General features: G+C 39.8%; 1 protein-coding gene and 1 long non-coding RNA gene across 2 annotated transcripts in view; one reads left to right on the top strand and one right to left on the bottom strand.

Moving 5' to 3' along the window:
- The window catches only part of LOC130362254 (uncharacterized), a 39,277-nt gene that overhangs the window by 1,059 nt on the left and 25,733 nt on the right, over positions 1 to 12,485 (top strand). The gene's annotated exons all lie outside the window — the stretch shown is intronic.
- SLC35F1 (solute carrier family 35 member F1) overlaps positions 6,976 to 12,485 on the bottom strand; it is a 377,771-nt gene continuing 372,261 nt past the window's right edge. The window contains exon 8 of the mRNA XM_056566424.1: positions 6,976 to 8,836. Coding sequence (XP_056422399.1) covers positions 8,612 to 8,836 — 225 coding nt within the window. The 3' untranslated portion in view covers positions 6,976 to 8,611. The remainder of the gene's footprint in view (positions 8,837 to 12,485) is intronic.

The following is a 12,485-nucleotide window of genomic DNA, read 5'->3' as shown; positions in this document are numbered from 1 at the left end:
TTGTTCTCAAGGCCATCCTATTGGCAAAAATTGGGTAGCTTTACATAGACCAAGAATCAGCAACATGATTTTAAAAGAAATAAAAACAAGGGAAAGCAACATTGAACCACACTTTGAAACATTACATGGTATGGCTAATATGTCAGAAACATTCCATGTGCAATGGTAATAAAAGGTATTATGTACTGAAAAACAGATTCCTTTCATGTTTCCCCCCCAAAATTGTTATTGCCTAGGACAAACAATGCCATTGATGATGACATTCTTTAGTACACTTTTATGTTTGGTTTGTGGCTATGGTTAATATTTTTTTTTTTGTCTAAAAGTTTTAAATGGGCATTCAGCTGTCCTTTTCAATAATGGTGTGGTTGCAGTATCCTGATGAATCCCAGGCAAACATATTGGGGGAGATTTATCAAATCCTGTGCAAAGGCAAAGTACCTTTCATCAAAAAAACTTTTGATATATTATAGATTAATGTATGCAGAATAACTTTCCAATAGCATGTTATTAAAAATTATGCTTCTTTCTATTTAATTTTCCACCTTGAAAAAATGTCCACCAGGGCTCTCCCTACCAGTCCTTTTTTATAGATTTCTGACTCATGCTGGAGTCCTAAAGCTCAGACTGCAGCCAGAACACAGACAAACTCACCACTGCTCGCTGCCAGGGAGCAGTGGTGAGTTTGTCTGTGTCCCGGCTGCAGTCTGAGATTTAGGACTCCAGCATGAGTCAGAAATCTATAAAAAAGGACTGGTAGGGAGAGCCCTGGTGGACATTTTTTCAAAGTGGAAAATTAAATAGAAAGAAGCATATTTTTTAATAACATGCTATTGGAAAGTTATTCTGCATACATTAATCTATAATATATCAAAAGTTTTTTTTGATGAAAGGTACCCTTTAAGGTTCTGATAATTTACCAAATGTGAGTTCATTGGAGGGGAACCCGTGTAAGGATTTTAATTGGGCACTGTCATAAAAACAAATTTTTGCTATTGCACTGCCTATGGTAAACAAAAAATCTTTCTAATGTACTTTGTTAAAAAAAAAAATATGAAGTTCTCTATGTTTTATATGTGTTTAAAAAAAGCTGCCACCAGGTGTCTCTCTACTTGTCCAGAGCACACTTCCCCCTATGTTTTGCACAGCCTTTAGACTCCTACTGGCTTGGCAGAAGTCCAAACTCAGGAAATGCATTCTGGAGTGTTGAGGGGGGGGGGGGGGGGAGTGCAGCCTTAGCCAATCATAGCTCATCTCACACTAAACTGCTCTGGGCTGTGCGTGGCAGAGTGAGGAAGTTCTCCCCTGTATGGCTTTAGATAATGTCACGCCTGCTGGGTAACGACCCTTCCCAGTCTGTGAATCTGACTAACCCTGTTACCTTATCTGGTCAAATGATAATATGCTAGTTTATACAGCATGAGACCACATAGCTCCTAGGGATAAATGGACTCTGGTGCAAACAATACAAACCAAGAACAACATTAAAGCATCTTGGTAGATTCTGGAGAAAAAAGATACAAAGTATCTATAACAACATTGACAAGACCTGAAAAGCTGCTCTGAAACCAAGCATACTTCCAAAGTTGGGGAAAATGGCTTATGCAGCAAAACTTTTTTCAACAAAAAAAAAGACGCCTCTACTTACCTCCTTTTCTTCCCTGTAGCCTCTGATATCATGAACTTTGCTTTCTGATGCTGCAAACAATTCATCACATAATTGCTCAGCCCACGGGCAGCAGCGGTGTCCCACCTCATCCAGTGATTGGCTGACCGGCAATGTGACACGCTGTCTGCAGCTCTGAGAAGTGAAGTTCACTGAAGACTAGGGTGCCGTGATACTGAAGGCTACAGGGGGAGCAATGGAGGTAGGTAAAGGCTTTTTGATGTTATCATACAGCCTGAGTACATTAGTGGGGAAAAAAAAAAAGATTCTGCTTGATAAACCCTTAAAGGACAACAAAATGAAGGTAATGGTTTGGCCATGGCTAAGCTGTCTCCTCAATCACATCGAATTTTTTTTGGCTGAACTTAAAAAAAACATGCAACCAAGGATGCCTACAAACCTGACTCCATTCTACACCAGTTCTATCAGGAGGAATGAGATAAAATTCCAGCATCTGATTGGAAGAAGCTTCTGGAAGGCTATGCAAAACATGTGGCCCAAGTTATTTATAGGCGATGCTACTCACTACTGCTACCACATATGTAAACTTCTCAGCCACTGGGAATCCAATGAAAGAAATAAAATATGATATAAGTATCTCAAGTGGATATGGTTCATAAAAACCCATCCACATTTACTGGATAAATTCCATAGAGTAAGCTGAGGAAGCTGCAGATATTTACAAATTACGTCATTTTTGCAGGGAGTCGTACGATAGTCAATAAAGATGTTTTTGGGTAAACTGATGCAATGTGGTATTGCAGAGGATTTGAACATATTTGCCCAGGTTAAATTCACTGCAAGAGGTTAAGATTTTACATATCTCATCCACTTCCTGTGGACATTTTCTACATGGGTAAATGGGTTTGCTGTGGTTGTAGAAATGCTTTGCATTTTTACCGCAAATTTTCTCGCTTTCAATGTAGCGTGGGTGAAATCTGCAGGAAACCTCACAATCTGAAATAAAACTTATAATATAATTCATGTAGATTTTGCTTTGGGTTTGCAGATTTGTGGCAATATCTGGGATGGAAAACTTCCACTGCATGTTGACTTATGCCTCACTGTTTGACTTTATCAGTTAAAGGGGTATTTCGGTGGAAATTTTTTTTTTCAACTGGTGCCAAAAAGTTAAACAGATTTGTAAATTACTTCTATTAAAAAATCTTAATCCTTACAGTACTTATCAGCTGCTGTATACTCCACAGGAAGTTATTTTCCTTTTGAATTTCTTTCCAGCCTGACCACAGTGCTCTCTGTTGACACCTCTGTCCATGTCAGGAACTGTCCAGAGCAGGAGAGGTTTGCTATAGGGATTTGTTCCTGCTCTGGACAGTTCCTGATATGGACAGAGGTGTCAGCAGAGAGCACTGTGATGAGACAAAAAATAAATTAAAAAAGAAAAGAACTTCCTGTGGAGCATACAGCAGCTGATAAATACTGCAAGGATTAAGATTTTTAAATAGAAGTAATTTGCAAATCTGTTTAATTTGAGCAGACATTATGATGCAGAGGCATATTCACCATATACCATAGGGTTGGGGACACTCAATTGTTCATGCATCCTCAAGTGTATTGGAGCTTGGAAGGCATTTATCAACATACATGGGTCAATGTGTTGGCATCATGGATGTTGCACTGTATTCTTGAGACTTTCATATCAACCTTCAATGACATGGTGGCACACAGAGTGGCACATATAATGTGCTCCAGTGCTGTATATTTGCATGGCCAGATCATTTATTATGGTAAATTGCTACATTTGGAGATATGCCAGCTCGGTATTACTGCTGAGCTTTGAATGATTGTAATCGGTTGAACACTCCTGGCACAGTCTGTAGCCCAAGGGTATAAACTGTTGTAAAGAACAACATTAACAATAGAATTCAATACAGAAGGTATGGGAAATCCGGCAATGGGCACTACTTAGTGCCATGGACAGAACTAAAAAACACAATTTAAAGCATATACACTATATATTGATACAAAAAGTACGGTATACATTAAAATAGTTCCATTAGAAGTAAAAAAAGAAGCATCTTATATGAGTTGTTGTAGCTAAGTACCTACTTCTGAGCACAGCAAGCATTTTGGTATGTTAAAAATAAATACCAATACTATAAAAGACAGAAAGAGTTTTTTTTTTCCCTATATGAGAGGATGTAACAGTCTTAATAAAAGCTACAGTATGGAAAAGAGCTACAGTAAGCATGGATCCTTGGTGAAACACTGCGGCCTGGGCAATGCGTGAATTGGTTTCTAGGCACACAGGGTAGAATGGGACGAAGGAGTCATGCAATCTGAGATATTGCTGTCTGTAACTTTGAGAAATGTATTATGTTAGCAAATAGAGAATTATGGTCATGTGTTCTGCAATACTGTAAGCTCACAAGGTAGTCCTCTATATGATTTCAGGCCCTTTATACTGTATATTTTAATCACAAAACACATTTTATATGTGTAGTAAGGGAGCATTCACATCACCATTTTACCATCCTACTTCTTCTCACGATTTTTAACGTTGAAGTCGTACAAATCTGCATGCCAGGTCGTTTCCATTGACTTCCATTCATTAATGATAGACAACAAATACATCAGTTTTGATCCGCATCCGATTTTGCACGATTTAAGATCGGAGGTAAAATCATGGTTGTCCCTGATTTTTCGTCCAGATTCAAAATCGGATCGAGATCGTGTCCGATTTTTATTATTATTGATGTTTATGTAAATCACATGGAATCGTGTGACTGTGCGATCAGTTTAATCGCACGCGTTTTTTTGGACGCATGCGCAGTAGACTTCAAACACATACACTTCAAATTTATAAAACTTTATTGCCATTGGCATACATATTAATTTTAAAAACAGGATAAGATTTTTATTCAGAATCGGATGGAATTTTCATCTGTACTATTTTTGGATCTGATTTTAAAATCGGATAGCAAAGAAATTTTTACATAGGATTGTATATGATTTTTTGCAATCCAATTTTACGGTCCGATAATCGGATGGTTAAATTGTGATGTGAACCTAGCCTTAGTTGTATGGCACTGGCAGAGGTCAGAAAACAATCAACCTCCTTTCTATCCCTGAATGTGGTCTAGTAGAGTTTACACTTTAGCATTGTTAGTTCTTAAAATGTTCAATAATAGAAGAACATAGCTGTGTTCTCCTGCACTGCATAAATAAGCCCAGCATTCACCATCTCAGCCGCTGGGGTCTCAATTGACTTAGAATAGGACTACGCTTTTTTCATACTGTGTTAAGCAGTGTCCGTTTAATGTAAGTGCTGGGATAAGTCCTGGGAGTTTGCATTGAACAGATCCATAGACTCAAGTTACCCAATAGAGGCTTAAAATATGTAATTCTGGCATCCATTTAATCTATGTTATAGAGCAGGAGGAGCTGAGCAGATTGATATATAGTTATGTGAGTAAAATAAGACAATTTAAGGATAACTTACTCAAGTAAAACTCTGCTCATTCTTGGCTAAGTAGTCATGTGGGTGGTGCTTCTCAGTGACTGACAGATAAGTGTGCATACAGAGAAAACTATCAACCACTCAGTATGACCACTAACTTAACTACTTAGTCCAATGTAGTCAACTGGAGGCCTTATTCAGTGATTCACAGGTTTCACTACATGGCCACTTTTACACACACACACACACACAAAGCTGTCAATCACTGATGAGCACCACCTACTTGACTGTTATCACAGAATGAGTCGAGATTTACATAATTAACATATTATTCTGGAACTTTCCTCACTAAACTATATATCACTCTGCTCAGCTCCTCCTGCTCTATGCAGATTGGACTAGATTTTCCATGTGACAGGCTCCTTTTAAGTCCAGTCTGCCAGGGTTTGCTGGATGGAATGCATAATGCTGTACTAGTCGATTTTGTTGGATCCAGTAGAAAACTGTTTTTAACAGAAAAAAAACGTAAGGTGTGGACCCTAGGTAGGATTCTTCATAGGTATACGCCAGACATATGTTAGGAAATCCCCCCCCCCCCCCCAACACCTGCTTGCTTAACGCAGCAAGAAATTGATCTTCCTGTTATTTCTAGACAATATGACAAAGCAACAATTTCTCCTCTGCACTGTTCTGTCCATTATCCTTAGGTTGGGAAGTGATGAGCTTAGTCCCAGAGACCAGTCCTGTTTTGCTACTCCCACTTTTAATACTATGTTTATTCTGTCTTTTTGTTTTGTTAACCAATAGCTATGTTTTCTGATTTATTGCTATGACAAGAACATTCTGTGGTACTTGGGTAATTATTCAGTAAGTCATACACATATCTCATAAGGATTTTTTTTATTGTCCCATTGTACAGTAAAATATAAAATGAAACAACTTTGCAATTGGTCTTAATTTTCTATTGTTTAGTTTCTAAAGCTCCTATGCAGATCTATGAATCTCCATGGTAACAGACAACAAACTATGTAGTCTGATCCTGCTGTCGTGCTCCCTTTTATCTATCTCCTACTTCTTGTACTTAAAGGGTACTCCGGTGGAAAAGTTTTTTTTTTTTTTTTAAATGAACTGGTGCCAGAAAGTCAAACAGATTTTTTAATTACTTCTATTAAAAAAATCTTTACCCTTTCAGTACTTATTAGCAGCTGTATGCTACAGAGGAAATTCTATTCTTTTTGAATTTCTTTTTTGTCTTGTTCACAGTGCTCTCTATGGGGATTTTCTCCTGCTCTGGACAGTTCCTGATATGGGCATCAGGTGTCAGCAGAGAGCACTGTGGACAATCTGTTCTCTTATTCTAATCCTGGATAGCCCCTTTAAATGGGCACTCTCAGATAAAAAAAACTTTTGATATGTTTTAAAGCATGCAAAGCCAATAGGTTTTGCAATTGCTTTCATTAGAAAATTTTCAGTATTTCACACTGAAAAAGCCAGTCAAACAACTGCCCCCTGCCTGCTTGGACACATACTAGTCCTGCTGTGTCCATGCATCATCACCATGTCATGGACACACATCCTTGATTGACAGCTGTAAGCACAGGGCTCACAGCTGGAGGAAAAATCCTCCCACTGTCAGCTTGTGTCCCGCTACTGTCAGTGAGGACAAGCTGGGAGTTGTAGTTTTGTAATATGTATATATGTACTTAGACGGTCTGCAGTAATTACAAGGTATATATCACTCACTTCCACTATGGAAAAGGAGGACAAACAATTGTGGCGGGACAAAACATAAGCATAGATAAAGCATGCTTTATCTATGCTTATGTTTTGTGTCGCCACAATTGTTTGTCCTCCTTTTCCATAGTGGAAGTGAGTGATATATACCTTGTAATTACTGCAGACCGTCTAAGTACATATATACATTTTTCTTGTTTAACCCCTGATGAACCGTGTTATACATCTGAATACGGGGAAACGCGTTGGGTATAGATGTATATAAAGGGATGGACCTTACCAGTATCTTTAGTGTTGTTTGTAACCGGTACCTATTTTTAACTTTAGTGTTTGTGTTTTTGCATTTTTGTAATAAAAGAATAATTTTAGCTATTTTGTTTCTTCGATAATATGATTTAAGAGTAGCTTCTGAGGTAAATAGCAATACAGTCTGTGATAGTAGAGTTGTAGTTTTGCTAATGCTAGGGGAGATGTGAGCAGATAGCATACTGAGGGAGGGGGCGGAGACCTGCACAATGAGGCCACGCCCCTTCCCTTTGAGAGAAATTCAGACTAGTGAGCTAAATTAAAAGTGTAATACATTTTTTTTTTATAAAGGTGCTAGACACATAAAAATTTGATGTACATGGTCAGGATTAGGTACTGAGTTTAACTTCCGGGGAGCATTAAGACACATCAGTATACATTCTTTCCTGTTTAAATGGAGTGGGATGTGTTGCCAGGGTTGGTACTATATGGAAACCACTGCATCTGGGGAGTTTGAATGGATAATATATTTTTTATTTTGGCAATCCCCTTTAATGTAAGTAGGTGACAATATGAACAGGTGGAATGGTAGTTGATATATGGTATTTAATGTACATATTATAATGGGTGGGGTATACTGCAGGTTGGTCCATGCAACAGAAAAGTACATGACATATTTATTGATATAATTCTCACATCCGTATAACCATCTGTAGTGCTTTACTAAAATCATGTGCTTGAATTACAATTCTTTAACAGCTTGGCACAGAGAGATCAGAGAGACTATATTGCAGTGAACACTGAACTGATATACGTGTGATAATCACAATATAATGACAATTATAGAATGTGCTGGTGTACTGTAGGTTACTTGTGGTTATTTATGGCACTGGTGGAGTTGTAGCACAGTTATATTGATCTGTAACACTTAGGTTTTGCAAGCTTTAAGATATTGAGTTAAAGCATGAAACATTAGAATATTACCTGGCACATGGACGGACGGTACAAAAAGACTTACAAACCTACTGTATTATAAAAGTTCTGTGGGGAATTGATTTAGCTACCAACAGTCTGGGTGATGCCTGGGCTACAGAGCGGAGGCAGCTGGCAGTGCACCAGTAGGAATGTCATTCATTATGCTCAGGTCACTTTTATTAAGCAACCACTTGGTTGGGTAAGAAAGGGGACGTTCTGTGAAAACTACATGATGTCAATTCAAAAATAAAAATCTTGGCAATATATCACATGAAGACATGTGCAAAAAGTAAACATTGAGGTAATATCACTGTTCACAACATTGTTCTACCCCTAAGAGATTACACACTCATGAATAAATAGTGCTGTCATATCTATGACTCCAGGTGTTCCTGCGCCTGTTGGTGTTGGACTTTTCTTGCATCTTTCCAAAAACGTTTTTCATGCTCCTGCTTTCAGGTCCCTTCAGTTAAATGTATCTGGCAAATGCCTGTTTTTTCTATGCACAATACAGAGATAATGGAAAACAGATGTCACTGAGACCTCAGTGGGTAAAAAAAATGCTTAATTTAGGCAACTCTAACTCGGGGCTCCTCCTCTGTCTCTTGGCCTAAGCTTGTGTATGTTACTGAAGGCTCCAACTGTGCATTTGAAGGCAGTTCTACTACAGGTCCTGATGGGTTGCGGAATTGCTTGTACACTCTTGGATCCTGGGCCACATAAGTTGTCGTGGAGAAGTACAGTACCAGTCCAACCAGAATTGTGCTGAAGGACAGGAGATAAAGTCCTGAAAACTGAGAAGGAAAAGGAGACCATTATTTAAAGAACATGGTAGCAGGTTAAAACGAACCTGTCATCACTTTCCTGCCGCTTGACCCACGAGTCATTTGGGCAGTCCCCAGAAGGAAAAAGATCAGTCAAGTCTGGTGGGGTGGGGAGAGGCTTCCTGGGACCACTCCAATGACTTGAGGATCAGGCAACATGAAAGTGATGACAGGTTCCTTTTAAACAATAACATTTATGGGACTAAATATAGATTATATTGTAAGAATTACAGATATACAAAAATACTGAAACTTTTGCAACTGAAAATTTGTTTGTTTCTGCAGAACATGTGATGCTCTTTACTGCAGATTTTCACCTCCAAACCCTAAAATAAATTCTCTAAACACATGAATCAAGAACCACATGTCAAACTGCACCATACACAGCCATGTTATTCCTCTCTTCAACCATCTAGTGCGACATCCAAAGAAGTGTTTGGGGTCAAACTATGATTTTATCATGACATGCTTCATTAAAGGGGTACTTATCCCCTATCCAAGCTGTCACGCCCCCTCACATAGGCTTGTATTCAGGGGGCGGAGCGTGATGTCACACAGGGGCGTGACGTCACAATACTCCGGCCCCCGTGATCGCCAGTAATCAGACCCGGAGCGAGCGTACCCCGGGGACTGATTCTAACGGGGTGCTGACTGCAAGATCACGGGGGTTCCCAGCGGCGGGACCCCCCAATCAGGCATCTTATCCCCTATCCTTTGGATAGGGGATAAGATGTCTTAGCGCCGGAGTACCCCTTTAAGTACCATATTACAGAAGCATTGCTTCTAGGGTAAAATATCTGTACAAATGTAGCATTCAGTGGCAAAGAAAGTGCCTTTATCTGTGTAGTACAAAGCCTTCTGCATTTCAGGCTGTGTCTGCTGAGTGCATAAAGCCTAAGAAATCTTTGGAGAACGTGGAATTGGTTACTGGAAAAGACGCGAGCAGGTGTGATGTCATGAAACAATTTTTGTTGGATTATTATTGAATCCCTAGGATTTTTGTTGCAGTGTGGCTATACATATATTAACAATGCCTGCACCAAATCGAAATAGGTTCATGGTTGTGCAGTACACTAACAGTAGGTGTATGGGCAGCCTAATGCACTTTTTTAGAATTGTGAATTGCTTGGGACTATCTGTTTACAATAAAGGTGAATCAATACGGGCAGAAATCCTACATATTTTACTTGTGGATTTGCACAGGAAAAATCTGTAATGGATTATAGCACTGAGTAGTCATTGGCATGCTGTGGACATTTCCTGCACCAATATATGAGCATACTGTAGATATTCCAATGCACAGGATTTGTAGCACGTGTTCACTGCCCCACCACTTCAGTGAAGCCACAGTTATATCTGGGGAGGAATTTGCAGCAAAATATGCATATAACACATTAGATTTTCCTGCTTTGGTTGGTTGTAAATGACACAGGTTGTAAATGAACAGAGTAGATGAGACTGTATCTGAAAGTGACAGACAGGGAAGATGGTGCTTAGTGGAACAAAAATTTGGCCACGAATCAGTACCAAAATTCCATTATGCTGACTTAAAGGTATTTATTATACAATTACTGACCAAAATATTGCCATGTGTATATGGCCTAGCTCCTGGCAACGCTTCCAAACTGGGCAGAACATGCTGTCTTTCCCTTCAAGCAGGGATGTGCACAGGTTAGCTAGAAGGGGGGCTTGGATGCCCCTCTTAAAAGTGCCCTTTTCCCTGTCAATAGTGGTGTTAAAGGGGTACTCCAGGGCTTAGACATATTATCCCCTATCCAAAGGATAGGCTGTCACGACCCCTCCCATAGGCTTGCATTGAGGGGCGGAGCGTGACGTCACACGGGGGCAGAGGCGTGACGTCACACGCCGCCGGCCCTGTGGTCGCCGGTAATCAGACCCAGAGCGAACATGCTCCGGGGACTGATTTTTACTGGGGTGCTGTGTGCAAGATCAAGCGGGACCCCCGCGATCAGGGATAAGATGTCTAAGCGCCGGAGTACCCTGTTAATGGTCTGTGTTTAGTGGTTCTTATTCTGTATCAGTATGGCGTATTATATAGTCACTATGCAATAGTAGTCATGGATTGGTGCAGTTATTTATCTCTTGTATAGTGAGTGTTATTAGTGATATTGGTCTGTGAATAGTGGTTTTTATTTCCTAACAATATGATGGTAATATTTATTCACTGCAGAAGTAATTTGTCGCCGCCGGGGTGGAGGTATTATTTTATGTTTCTAAATCTCAACCTATGATAAATTCCAGCATGCTCCCCTGGTAAGTGGCAATGAATACACTATATGCATGCCAATCACCTACTGGGGAAGTGGCTTACTGGTGGCTACTGGGCATTTAAATATATAATTATGAGACGTGCCCTTTTCTTTACTTCAGCTGCTGATCAGGGCTTTATATAACTGGCTGTTATGTCAAGCAGTCATACATTATATAAGTATCTAGAGTAGGATGTTTGTTAGTTACTGGAGATCATCACAATAAATTTAGGCTCCTATCTGCTGTTACCACCAATGCTACCGACTTCTCACTTACAGAGACTCACTAAGCATTGATATACGTCAATCCAGAGCCTTCTCTGAGAAGTACCACTGCCATGCCACCCATGGACATTGCATCACTATGCCACTCATAGCCAGGGGACTCACTGCCACACCATGCCAGCACCTCTACACAAGGTAATGAGGAAGTGTGGACAGGGCAGCATTGGCATGAAAGATAGAAAATAACTGATATTCATTCACATAACAGTGGTACTTTTCTAAAGTCTAGAAATAAGTGCGCGTCAAACCATAATCGCATGAGAACGGATCTGTCACAAAGCAGCCTTGTGAAGGAGACGCTTTTTAAAGTTCATTTTAGCTGACCAGAATTGTGACTCCTACTGAGCAGTTTTCTAGCTTTTTTTCTGTGAAATTAGGGTGAAATAAAGAGTGCTTTTATTAGGCAGCGTTGTGCACCAAAGCACATTCTCTTTGCTTTTGTGTTTGGCAGCAGACAGTGCTGTGAGAGAACATGCTTGGGTTGTGTTTTCATACATCAGCTTCTCCTCATGCTGCCATCTTTCCATTGGGGAATATTGTGTAAGATTAGCAATGAGGTCCATTGTACTGAAACACATGCTCTTCTGAATTACCATTAAATGTTAGTACATGGGAACTATGGATATTGTCTATCTTAACAAAAAATGAATTTCATATAGCAACAAAATGACTTTAATTAGAGAGACTGGAAAAGACTCAAAAAAAATGAAGGCCGCTAAATTGCCAAGCTGGGTGATGATGAGAGGGCCTCAGTCTCAGAAAAAGCAACTGAAACCCATCTGTATGTATAGTGTTTTTGAACTTTTCAAAAGTGTTTGACACTGTTCCTTATAGGTACAAAGATTAGTTTGTAACTGCATTGAAAACTGAGTTAACCCCTTAATGACCACGGGCGTAAATGTATGTCCTGGTTTGTTGTTACTTCGCGCACCAGGACATACACTTACATCCTGTGTATGACCGCGAGCATCGGAGCGATGCTCGCGTCATACATGGCCGGGGACCCGCCGGTAATGGCCGACATCTGCGATTGCACGGATGTCCGCCATCAACCCCTCAGATGC

This window comes from Hyla sarda, chromosome 3 (genome assembly GCF_029499605.1).
Source record: "Hyla sarda isolate aHylSar1 chromosome 3, aHylSar1.hap1, whole genome shotgun sequence".
In the NCBI taxonomy this organism is placed as follows: domain Eukaryota; kingdom Metazoa; phylum Chordata; class Amphibia; order Anura; family Hylidae; genus Hyla; species Hyla sarda.
Note: the sequence above shows the minus strand (reverse complement) of the source record. Positions and strands in the feature narration are given on the sequence as shown.